This window comes from Calidris pugnax, unplaced genomic scaffold (assembly GCF_001431845.1).
Source record: "Calidris pugnax isolate Ruff unplaced genomic scaffold, ASM143184v1 scaffold103, whole genome shotgun sequence".
NCBI lineage: Eukaryota > Metazoa > Chordata > Aves > Charadriiformes > Scolopacidae > Calidris > Calidris pugnax.
The window spans coordinates 11281382-11294052 of NW_015090990.1; the positions used below are offsets into that span (position 1 = coordinate 11281382).

The 12671-nt window shown below is 40.5% G+C and overlaps 1 protein-coding gene across 4 annotated transcripts in view; it reads right to left on the reverse strand.

The window, feature by feature from the left end:
- Positions 1 to 12671, reverse strand: part of TTN (titin) — a 247953-nt gene that overhangs the window by 1707 nt on the left and 233575 nt on the right. For all 4 annotated transcript variants that reach the window (XM_014954164.1, XM_014954163.1, XM_014954162.1 and 1 more), the window contains 12 exons: positions 12353 to 12640; positions 11938 to 12237; positions 11240 to 11542; positions 10655 to 10957; positions 9951 to 10535; positions 9513 to 9818; positions 9123 to 9422; positions 8311 to 8886; positions 7914 to 8219; positions 7229 to 7822; positions 1158 to 7105; positions 917 to 1070 (listed from right to left, as the gene is read on the reverse strand). In XM_014954164.1, coding sequence (XP_014809650.1) covers positions 917 to 1070; positions 1158 to 7105; positions 7229 to 7822; positions 7914 to 8219; positions 8311 to 8886; positions 9123 to 9422; positions 9513 to 9818; positions 9951 to 10535; positions 10655 to 10957; positions 11240 to 11542; positions 11938 to 12237; positions 12353 to 12640 — 9963 coding nt within the window. The remainder of the gene's footprint in view (positions 1 to 916; positions 1071 to 1157; positions 7106 to 7228; positions 7823 to 7913; positions 8220 to 8310; positions 8887 to 9122; positions 9423 to 9512; positions 9819 to 9950; positions 10536 to 10654; positions 10958 to 11239; positions 11543 to 11937; positions 12238 to 12352; positions 12641 to 12671) is intronic.

The following is a 12671-nucleotide window of genomic DNA, read 5'->3' on the forward strand; positions in this document are numbered from 1 at the left end:
GAGCATCGCAAACATAGAAGGAAAAACCAATAACGTCACGTTAACAAACAGTCATGCAGTTGTATATGGTTAATTTTACAGAAATGAAGAGACAGCATAGTTTGCTTTCAATGGAAAACTGCAGTGGAGTATAAAATTGTTTACAGTCATTTGATTCAAGACGTCCAAATCACAAACAGTAATTTATAAAGGAAACAAGTAGAAAATGGCACTGTTACTACTATGTACATACATCCGTAAGAAGAAACAGGAAACGCTGTGTGACGACCTATTAGAACCATTACTGGAATTAGACACTGAGAAATTGTGTGTTCAGTTCATGTTTGTAGAAGCTGTAAAACATTTTCAAGTTCTTACCAGCACCGTATAGGAAAGTCTGTATTTCACTGCATTGTTCTGTGGCTATAAAAGGCAACAGAAAAGCTCAAGCGCTGTAGCTTTCCTTTAAACCCAAGCACAATCATACAAGCAAATCATAGCAACCCCTTGATGCTAGGAACTGGGATATTGTACAGCCAGTAAAATAATAAACCCAGTTCAATTATGGCGAAGTTACCATAGAAATTTTTAATTATGGAATTACTTTGTTTTATTGGAACAGATTCTGTTAGTGAATGAGGAAAGAGTAATTGCCAGCACCAAGGTCTTAACGCAGTCATCCTAGAAGGAATGCTCATAGCCTTCTGTTAACATGCACCTCTTGATGTAATAGAGCATCTGTGTGCTCCTCTGTGGGTGTTACAAAGATTTCTAATGCTGTTTTAGTTCTCTATATATCATACACAAAAGAAAAAGAAACTTGTTAAAATACCTAAATCGACATTACCGGTGGCTTTTATCATAAATCATTTTAGTAAACGCACCACAGCAAGAAGTTGTGATTAGTCTGAACACAAGACTCAGAGAACAAACTTACGGAGTACTGTCAAGGATGCTGTAGCAGAACACTGCCCATGGTAATTTTTTGCTTTGACTGTGTATTTTCCAGTGTCACTCACTGCTGCATTTCGTATCTCAAGAGAATATATGTTTTTAGAGCGTGTTACTCTGATGTGCGATGAAACAGCAATCTGAGGAGGGAAAAAAAATATTTTCATTAAGATCAGTTTTATGAATGATTCCAATTTTTCAAGTAAATATATTAAATAAATACTTACAGGTTGATTATTCTTAAACCACTCAATTTCAGGAGAAGGCTCCCCAGAAACTTCACAGGTGAACAATACATCTTGTCCTTCATTGACATTCTGAGACTTAGGCTGTGTGATAAATGCTGGTTCATTGGAAAGCTCTTTAGAAATGGTCAGAACATACTGGCATTTAATAATGCCTTCATCAGTTTTACCCTCACAGGTGAGTATACCTTCATCTTTATTACTAGCCTTTTTGATAGTTAGTGTGTGATCACTTCCAGAAACACCGTATCTGTAATCTTCTGAATTTCTCAGCTCCATTCCATTCAACACCCATTTTACTTCAGAGGCACCAGAAATGTTAGCTTTGAATGTCACTTTCTGCCCTTCGGATACTGTCATTTTAGTTGAAGAAGTTTTAATTTCTGCTTTCAATTGTTTGACGTCTTCAGTAACAATGGACTTTTTAATGACTTCTTCAACTGCTGCTTTTTCTTCAGTTGCTACTGCTGATTTCTTCTGCGTAGAAACTGTAAGGATCTCATCTTCTTTCTGAACTGATTTACGAGATTCAGATACCTCTTTTACCTGGGAATAGATATTTTTAAATACTTGGCCAGTAAACTGGAAGTTAGTTTTTGAAACTCCTCCTTCCCCAATAATTTCACAGGTGTATTCTCCTTTATCAGATTCCCTGAGTTCATGGATTTTGAGCTCATAGGTGCCATCTGCTGCATAATGAAACTTGAAATGATGGTCCTCTTTCAGTTTTTGTCCATCCTTATACCAAGCCACTTCTCTGACACTTAAAACACTGCTTTCAACTGCACAGGATAACTTTACTTTATCTCCAAGAGTTTCTGCTTTCAGATGCTCTTTTATCTTTGGTGGAGAAGCAGTTGGTAATTGTACTTTCTCTGCTGGTGCTGTTTTGTCTCCGGGTGGTGACTTTGCTTTTGGAGGGCTGCTGATGGGTTCAGGAGATTTCACTCGTTTAGGAGACTTAACTGGCTCAGGAGACTTTACACGAGGCTCAGGAGATTTGATTCTTGGAGGTGATGTAATTGCTTTTTCAGGAATTTTTGTTCTTTGAATGGTCAAAGTAAAATGTGCTTCTTGTCTTCCTTCAGAGTTTTCCACCACAACGGTGTAACTTCCTTCATCTGACATCTGGACCGAAGAGATTTCAAAGGTAGACTTGTACTGTGTTCGTGTTACTTGGAAGCGCCTTGAAGAAACAATGGGTTGACCTGCACGGAACCATGTTATTGTTGGTGCTGGTTCACCATCAACATCACAGGAAAATCTTGCAGTCTCCCCTTCAGAAACTGTGATTGACCGTGGTTTCGTAAGGATTGTTGCTGGTAGAGTACTTTTAAATGCTTTGTGTACGGTTCTTTCTTCCAATGATTTTTCTTCAGCTGCAGTGATTTTTTCTTCAGAAGCAGCATAATGTTCATATGATAAAAGTGATTCTCTTGTTGCTGACATTTCTGATTTGACCTCTCTCACTGAGGAACTTGCTTCTGTAGCAGATGCTTTTTTAAACGAGGAGACTGCATATGCCTCTGTTTTCGTTAAGTCAGGTAAAATTGTCCTTGGTACTTCTTCATCTCTTCGCTGGGAAGAGTACGTAGTGTAATCTCCTCCAGTAACATCTAGTGTTGCATAATCAGAGCACTCCCCTTTGTAGTTTGTGCATACAGCCCGGTATGTTCCGCTGTCATCAATGTGGCAGTCGAGAATCTCCAGAGTTAATACACCACTGGTATTAGTAAAATGTATCTTGCTGCTCTCCTGGAGCTCAATACCATTATGGTACCACTTCACTTCAGCAGTTGGTTTTGACTGGACATTTAGAATGAACCTGGTATTATGGCCACACGGTACCCGGTGTGAGCGCATTCTCAGTGTAATGCGTGGAGCATGGTCAAGGGTAAAAGGCTGCTGAGTCAGAACTTCGTATTTCCTTTCCATAGTCTTCTGAGTTTTCAAAGCAGATTTCATGGACTCATATCTAGAAAATATATCAAATCTTGCCATCCTCTCAAACCGAGAGAGTGATCTTTCACTAGAAACTGGGCTAGGTGAACGTGGTCGAGTTCTCTCTGGTGTTGGGGATCTTCTCTCACTTTCTTCAGGAGGCCGTGAGCGGGGTCGAATTAATTCAGACACAGGACGCATCAGCTCAATGTAAGTTGGAGAAAGAGATCTTCTTCTCCTTAGTAATCTAGAGGGAGGTGAAAATTCTCTGTGAACGTGTTGCACCATTTCTATTTCTTCTTCTTCTTCTGATGTGATCTCAGTTATTTCTCTTTCCCTCCTTCTCCTGAGTCTTCTCTTTTCCTCCTCTGCCATGTATTCGAGCTCACTCCTGTATTCAGAGAGTCGTTGAGAAGTGCCGACAGGACGGAGCAATTCTTCATCCTCTCTTTCATCCATTATTCTTTGCTTTTGTTTAGGTGGTCTGTAGGCAGCCCTGTCATGGCGTTGACGAAGCTCTGCATAGCTTGCACTCGTGTCAGCTTTAGTTGGGATGCGATAGCTTGAATACCTCAGCTCTCTTTTCCTCTCTTCCTCTGAACTGACTTGTGCTCCTGCAGTAGAATACCGAAGGGCAGACAGTTCAAAGCGTGGGGGGCTTCTACTTGGTGGGGAAGCAGAGAAGCCTAACTCTAGCTCTTCTTCAAGGCGCAGTCTTTCCTCTTCAGTTCTCTTCATGGCTAAATAGTCATCAATAGGCAGGAGTAATTCCTCATCAGACAAGTCACCAAGCGATCGCCGCCTTGGTCTGTAGTAATATTCATAGTCTGGAGATGGGGTACGGCGGCGTGCTGGTCTCACAATTTCAAGATCGTCTTGTGTTAGCTTTGGTATGCGCCATTTAGGCTTGTACTGATCAGTAATGCGTGGCAGTGGCATCACATAGAATTGCTCCCACCTGGAAAGACGTATGCGTTTCTGGCGTTTCTGAACAGTTCTCTCAAGTTTTCCTGGCATTTCATACTGGTCTCGCAGCCGCTTGTACCACTTCATGTCTGACAGAGGCACAAAGTGTTTAATGGTCTGATCTTCCTCAAGAGTTGTTCGCACATGTTTGCGAGGCTCTGGGACCTCGTATGGCATACGAAGTCTTCTTTCTTCCTTCTTTTCTTCTTTCTTAATTTCATATTCACCTTTGACGGTCTTAGTGCTAACAGCTGGTTTGTATAAGATAGCAGCTTCTCTGAGAGCCTCTTGTGCTGTTTGTGTCAGTGGAACAGCTTCAACCCCTGAAAGGATTTCTGCCATTCGTAAGGTCTTGTCAATTTGCCTCTGTACGTGTTTCTCCCGTTCTTCTTCAGTCTTGTACTCACGCTTGACATATTTCAAGCGTTCAACTTTTAGATAAGCCTGACAGCTTGTAGATCCAGCACTGTTTGTAGCAGTCACTCTGTAATAACCACTGTCTTCTGGTAAAGTGTCTCTGATATGCAAAGCATAATAATCTAAACCTTCGTGGATTATATCAAAGTTAGGACCAAAGGATAGAGGTTGACCATCTTTCTCCCATTTCAGCGTTGGTTTTGGTACACCAGATACCCTGATCTCAAAACTGATATTTTGGCCTTCTTGACATTCAGCATTTGCCAGCAGTCTTTTGAACATTGGCCTTAGTGTGGCATCTGCTGGAGGTGGATGTGGAATCACAGTCAGCTTAGCTTTGCAGCTGTCTTCACCATATTTATTGCGTGCCACAATACTGTATTCAGCATCATCCTCTTCTGTGACATTATTGATGACGAGTTGATAAAGACCCTTGTCTGATTCAAAAGTGTACTTCCTGTCATCATCACCAGGTTTGATTTTCTGGCCTGATTTGAACCATGTTAAGCGAGGTTCTGGGTGGACTGTTATAGTTACTCCGAACCTGACATTTTCTCCAACGTATGCAGTGCGGTTATACAAAGGCAGAGTAAATTCTGGTGGACGCTCTAATAGTCTCATAGTATCAACCCGTCTTTTCACTTTCCTTACAGTCCTGCATCTGTAGTGTTCAGAAATTTCTCTCACACCTTTAACAAAAAGTTCTGCATAAGAGCTGTCTTCACCATAGTCATTTACTACCTTGCATCTGTAGGTGCCGTCGTCGACTTTAGAAACATCTTTGACATACATGGTTGCCTCACCGTCTTCGTATTTGATTTCATATTTCTCATTGTTTTCTAATTGCCTCATACCAAAGTACCATGTGACTTGTGTGGACTGATCATAGTTTTCAATCCTGCATACATATTTGGCATGCCCTCCTTCTTCTGTAACAGCATGCTTTATCTGCCCAGCAATGGGACCAATGTCTATTGGTGCAACTTTAACTTTAGCCACCGTTACACCTTTCTGAGATCTAATCGCACCTCCACAGGAAATGCGGGCTACTGACACAACTGTGTTCCACTCCTTCTTTACTAGAGTTTGGTAGTAACGCCTGTGCCTCAAGGTCTTAATGACTTTAGTGCTGGTCTTTTCTGTCTGCTGTTTCAGCCACACGTGGTTAAGTGCTTCAGCAGCTGTCATCCGAGCTTTCCTTTCCTTTACTAGTAGGCGATCAATGAAGTCCATGGCCTCAATGCTTACGTCTTTGAATGCTTCATCCTCAAAGTTGTATTCAGCATTTAGAATATTTTCAATAACTTGTTGGTTTGTTTCAGCAATGAAAGGATTAATGCCACTGAGAAGTATGTATGTTAGAGCACCAACTGACCACATGTCAGTAGCTGTGCTGACCAAATCATGATGATGTACTTCAGGCGCATAGTATTCAGGAGAAGTGAACTGGAGTCTAAAGCTGTCTCCAGGCTTCAGTTGTCTAGCTTGACCAAATTCAACAATTTTAACTACAGAGCTTCTTCTTGTGAAGTAAATAATATTGTCTGGTTTAATATCAAAATGTCCGATGCTTTGGCGATGTAAAAATTCTAGTGCATCGCAGACCTGGCGTACATAATTTACTATTTCTCTTTCATTCAGCTCAAATGAAGCTGTGCTGATTCTTTCAAAGATGTCAACTCCAGAAATGAATTCAAAAATCATGACTAATTCTTCTAGGCTCTCAAATGATTCATGAAGATACAGGATATTTCGGTGCCTAGCAATGTTTAGAATGGAAATTTCTTTCTTTACCAAAACTTGGTCAGCACCCTTTACTTTGACAAACTTGGCCAGGTAAGTCTTTTTTGAAGCTGCCTCAACACAGCGGTGTGCAATGCCAAACTGTCCACGTCCAAGCTCTTCTGCAATCATATATTTGTCATAGAGTTCCTTTGTAGAATAGTGAGCTGCTTTAGCTGTGGTGACTTCTCTGGTCTCATCAACTTCTTCATCATAGTTCATTACTCTGGTCTTATCTTCCTTTGTTATAATTGGATCGGTAGGTTCAGAAGGCTGGCTTTGGCCAAACTTGTTTTCTGCAATTACACGGAACTGGTAGGTGGTCTTGCCAAATAGGTTCACCACTGTGTATCGTGTATCACGGGCTTGTGCTACACGAATCCATCGCTCTGCTGTTGTAGCACGTTTCTCAATAATGTAGTTTATGATTCTGCTTCCACCATCAGTAGCTGGTTCATTCCAGGTTAAGTTGACTGAGTCCCTTGAAATGTCAGTTACCTTCAGACCTCTTGGTGGATCAGGCACATCAGCCACATCTAATTCAACTGTTTTTTGATCGATTCCAAATCTGTTTTTGGCACAAACGATGTAAAAACCTGCATCTTTTCTGTCAACGCCATTTGGGAAAACAAGAGATGTGAATGATCGCGTAACAATGACTTGGTAGTGTCCATTAGTATCGATGAGGTCTTGTCCCTTCTGCCATGTGATCACGGGCTGAGGCTTGCCGCTGAATGGAATCTTGATGCTCACTACTTCCCCTCGGAGGGCATGAACAGCTCCCATGCCTTCCAGGTTTTTGGGCAAGTGAATCTTTGCAGGAACTAGAATAGAAAGAGGAAGAAAAAACAACACATGAACAAATGCACATGAGAAGAGCACCAGTAGTCTATAAATACTCAAAGCTTAAAAGGAATCTGTCTTAGGAATCAAGACCTTTCATTTACCTTCAACATCCAAAGAGGCAGTGCCAGACACAGATCCTCCTTGGTTGGTAGCTCTAACTTGATATACAGTGGCATCATCATCTGTTACGTTTGTGATGACCAGCTGGTAATATCCACCCTTGAATTCCTGTATCTTGATCTTTTCACCATCTGGCATGATTTCTTTGCCCTGTCTGTACCACTTGACAATTGGTTTAGGATGACCGGTGACTTTGCAGACAAATGTGGCGTTAGCTTGAAATTTCACATTCAGATTCCTTATTTCTTCCTTGAAGTGTGGAGCTTGAATTGGAACATCAGATTTTGGTATGACTGGTTGTGATACCTCACTCCACTCACTTTCACCACCAAGATTTTCACATTTTACACGGAACTCATATTCAAGACCTTCAATAAGATCTTTCACAGAATAGACAGTTTCACGAATTTCATCTGTTGTTACAGAAATCCACTTGTTTTGTTTTTTCTCACGCTTTTCAAGATAATAAGTTCTAATCTTTGCACCACCATCACTTGCAGGTGGCTTCCATGAGACAACACAAGAATCCTTTGTGACAGCACTTGCTACTGGCTGACCGGGTTGTCCTGGTTTTTCTGTAAAGGATAAAAAAGTTGAAAAACAGAAGTCAGCTTGCCTTACTAATTACAGGGGCATACAGAAATTTATATTTTGGCACCCACTTACCAAATGGAGGCTTCATAATAACAATTGATGAAACCTCCAGTGCTTCACTAATGCCATATGTATTTTGAGCAGAAACACGGAAATAATAGCCTGCATTTTCAGTTAGGTTAACAATTCTACAGGTTGTGCCTGAAATGCTTGAAGACACAAGTTGCCATTCTGCTCCTTCTTTGGCTTCACATTTCTCTATGATATAATTGGTTATCATAGCACCTCCATCATCCTCTGGCGGTTGCCAGCTTATCACCACAGAATTCTTCAGTATAGACTCTATAACAATTGGCCCTACTGGTTTATCTGGCTTATCTGTAAAAGAAAAAGCATGATATTTTTAATTCTTTTGCCAGTAAATATTTGAGAAAATATTCAGAAAAATACTGAAAATAAAACAAATTACCTTGTATTTCCACATTAAGTACAGTGTCAACTGTTCCAAATGTGTTACTGAGTTGCACTTTATACTTCCCAGCATGAGTCTTGTGCTGGACATTCTTAATAGCAAGATGAGTATAATGCTCTGTGTTCTCAATAGAAACTGTTTCTGATCCTCTCAAAGGTTTGTTGCCATGGAACCAAGTTATTGCTGGTACTGGTCGGCCAATATACACGATGTGAAGACGGAGGGTGCCACCTGCACATGCGTAGTATTTCTCTTTCAATGGGAAGCCAGGGTGGAACTGAGGAGGAGCCTGCAATAATAGCTTGCCACTAGTTTCAATTTCTCCAACATCATTGGTAGCCATACAAGTGTAGAGACCTTCATCCTCCTGCTCATCTGTTAATACTGTTAGTGTATGGTTGCGTCCATCAGATGACATTTTGTATTTTCGGCTTTGTACCAGTTCTTTGCCGAAGCGGTACCACTTAATATCAGGCAAAGGTCTCCCAACAATTTGGCATGTCAACTGAGCTGCTTCACCCAGTTTCGTTGTAACATCCTGCATTTCTTTTTTAATGGCAGGTGCTTCTCCAGCTATGACAAAGAAAATTAAAAAATAATGAAGATTATTATGAAATTTTCCTCTATTATTATATTACTGGAAATTAATTTTAATTTATACTTGTGCCTCCTGTACTTGAAATACTGTGCTTTAGGACAGTCACATTGGCAAAAAATATGTAAAACAAATAGGCAGCGTAAGTGCAGTACTGTGGCACAGCAAATCACAACAATGTCACAGCAAATATGACAATATGTTTTTTGCTTACATGTTAATTTAGTTTTCACTGCCATAGCAGTTCTTCGAGGTCTGCTGAGGCCAGTCTGATTTTCTGCAAAAACACGGAACTCATATTCTGTAGCCTCTAGTAAACCTCCTACTGTAAACTGTCTGTCCTTGATGCGCTCTTTATTGCATTTTTTCCAGGTGCTTTCTCCAGACTGGCGATATTCAACCCAATAGCCAAGGATCTCTTTGCCACCATCACTTTCAGGTCGTTCCCATTCTAATGTAATGCTGTCCTTAAATATGGAAGTGATCTCAATTTCTCCAGGCTGGCTTGGTTTGTCTGAAAATTAGAATAGATACAGAAAATAAAATCCTTTCTGAATGTCACTAGTTGCTCTTCAGAAGGTCTCTTAATGCAAACGTATCTTACCAAATGGATCTTTGCATACAACCGGTTCAGAAGCAGGACTTGCTTCACTTTCACCAATTTCATTTTGAGCAATGATACGGAATTGATACTCAGCATCTGGAACAAGTCCTGTTACTGTGAACATTGTAGTGGTAATCTGGGTCTTATTATGCCGGACCCATTTTTCTGTAGATGTCTCTTTACGTTCAATGTAGTAGCCAGTTACACGAGAACCACCATCATCTTTAGGCCTGGACCAGGACAAGTTGACAGAACTCTTAGTAACATCAAGCACTTCAGGTGGATTGATTGGAGGCTCTGGAGGGTCTGTTAATAATTACAAAAACATAGAAATAATAGTGACATAGCATTAGGACATTTACATATACTATTGCACTTTTAGAACGATAATGTAGTATTTTAAAAATATTTTTTAAAAAAATCTAAAAGGGGACTTACTTAGAGGTGTCTTTGGTACTGCTGGTTCTTCAGATTTGAGAGATTTGCTAATACCGAAATGGTTTTCAGCAGAAACACGGAAGTGATATTCCACATTTTCTTTGAGCCCTTTCACCACTAGTGATGTCCCTTTCACTCTAGAGTCAACAGTGTACCAGGCAGTCTTCGGTACTTCTCGTCTCTCAACAATATAACCTAGGATATCTGCACCACCGTCATCTGTAGGAGGTCTCCAGCTTACTCTGACAGAACGAGCTTGTATGTCATCATACTCAAGTGGCCCTTCTGGTGGATTTGGAATGCCAATCACTCTGACTTTAATATACACAGCTTTTTTGCCACACTTGTTTTCAAGTGCCAGATCATAGGTGCCTGAATCTTCTCTTTCTGCGTCTTTGATCACAAGTTCTGTATGAGTGTCAGAAGTTGCAATCATGGCCCTCTTGCTGATGTCATGTCCTTCTTTTGTCCATTTGCATACTGGGATGGGCTTACCCTTAATGGGTATTGTGAGCCTGATAACTCCACCTTGTCTCACCATGAGACCTTCCTGGTATTTTTCATCAAGTTCATAGTCAGGATATTCTATAAACAAAATTAACATGTCATTAATATGTCTGTTTTACAGATGATATCATACCTGCTTTAAGCAAGTACTTTTTTAGGACAATTTTCAATGAGAGTTAAGACTTTAAGTGTCTTACCAAGCATTTCTGTTATTTTGACTGTCCCTGGCACTTCAGCAGGTTCTCCTGGTCCACCAGCATTACAGGCTAGCACACGGAATCTGTACTCTGCACCCTGGGGGAGATGTGTCAAGGTGTATTCACGAATCTTGGTTGGCGTGGTATTGCATTTGGTCCATTCAATTTGATCAACCTTCTGCATCTCAATTAAGTAGCCAGTAACTTTAGAACCACCTTCATCTTCTGGTGGACTCCAAGCAAGGGAGACAGATGTTCTTGTAGTATCAGTGACTCTTGGATTCTGAGGTTTACCTGGAGGAGCTGGAAGAGAAGATCAAATAGGGGGGGGAGAGGGGGATTCGTTTTAATGAATATTTAAAAGATGTAACAAATGCTAACTTGCAACCTGTGATCTGTATTAAGTCTATAGGATTTATACAGGAAAACTTAGAATGAAAGATTTTCATTAATATTTTATTGTTTTTCTCCTGTCAGAATCTCATTTTTTAATACACCCAGATAACCAAATTAGAAAAACCTGAATTTTACTAGTATCATTCCCTTCTGCCATAATATCCTTAATTTACGTAGGAAATTATTTACCAATTGGATCTCTGGCGACAGCAGATTTGGAAGGACGGCTGGGTTTCCCAGTCCCTCTGGCATTGATTGCTGTGACTCGGTGTTCATATTCTAATCCTTCAACCAACCCAGTGGAACGGTAACGAGTCATAGTGACTGGAACTTTATTTACACGGATCCATCTATCAGCTCTAACTTCTTTGCGTTCCACAATATAACCGGTAATCTGTGAGTCACCATCATCTTCTGGAGGATACCAAGTTAATGTCATGCCATCTCGAGAGATATCAAACACTTCTGGAGTTCCAGGAGGACCAGGAATACCTGTAAAAACATGACACAGAATTAGCAAAGGAGGCATCAAATGATTCAAACTCTTCTTAGCAGATATGCAAGTACTTTACAAACTATGTCAGTGAAATACTCCTGGGTTTGTAATGGGGTAAAGCAATTTTTAAGGCTATCGGTAGACCTGAGCAGAAATTCCATGTTTACCACCCAGATTCTATGCAGTGCATCTATCATACCTGTGTAGATTGATGGATGGCATTTTTCTCCAGAAATGTAACAAGACTACTGTGCATCACAATGAACCATTTTGTTTGTCGAAAGGAAGTAGTAACATCTAGAAAAATCTTATCTATATGTGGATATGTAAGCCCATTTAAATATATATTTTGACTCTGAAGGGTAGACGATAAGGAAAAATTCAGACTTACGGATTCTGCTCTTGCATTCTATAATTTCAGATTGCAGGTAAGATCCGATTCCAAAGCGGTTTGTAGCAGCCACACGGAACACATATTCTGCACCTTCAACAAGCCTGGTGAACTTAAACGTTGTCCTGGTTACTGACTCTGAAACTGGCAGCCATCCAGGACGGTGAGCATCGCGCTGTTCTACCACATAGCCACTAAGGGTAGCTCCACCATCCAGCTCAGGTGGCTCCCAGGAGATGGTTACGTAATTTGAATCAATTTCATCAATTCGGATAGGTCCAACAGGTGGTCCAGGTTTGTCTAGAAAAAAAAAAAAAAGAAAATTAAAAGACAAAAAAAAAGTGGAATAATATTACTGATGTAAGAAAGTTCAGATGGAGAAAGATCATGGACAATTATTTTCATAAGTCCTTACCAAGGATTATAACCTTTATTGTATCAGTAACCGTTCCAGTTGTGTTTTTCAGTTCAAGCATATACTCTCCAGTGTCATGTATGGTGGTCTCCCGCACAGTCAGTTTAGCCATTTTGGCAACAGTCTCCGTTTTAATGCGTTCTGATTCTTTTAGTTTAGAACCAGCAAAGAACCAAGATGCAGCTGGAGGTGGTCGTCCTTCAATTGGAATGGCTAACTCAATTGGCTTGCCAGCAGGTACATGAATTGTCTTCTGAGGTATTCCAGCCAAGTCAATTGTTGGCAGAACTAAGAAAACCAAAACATTGATATTTTAAAT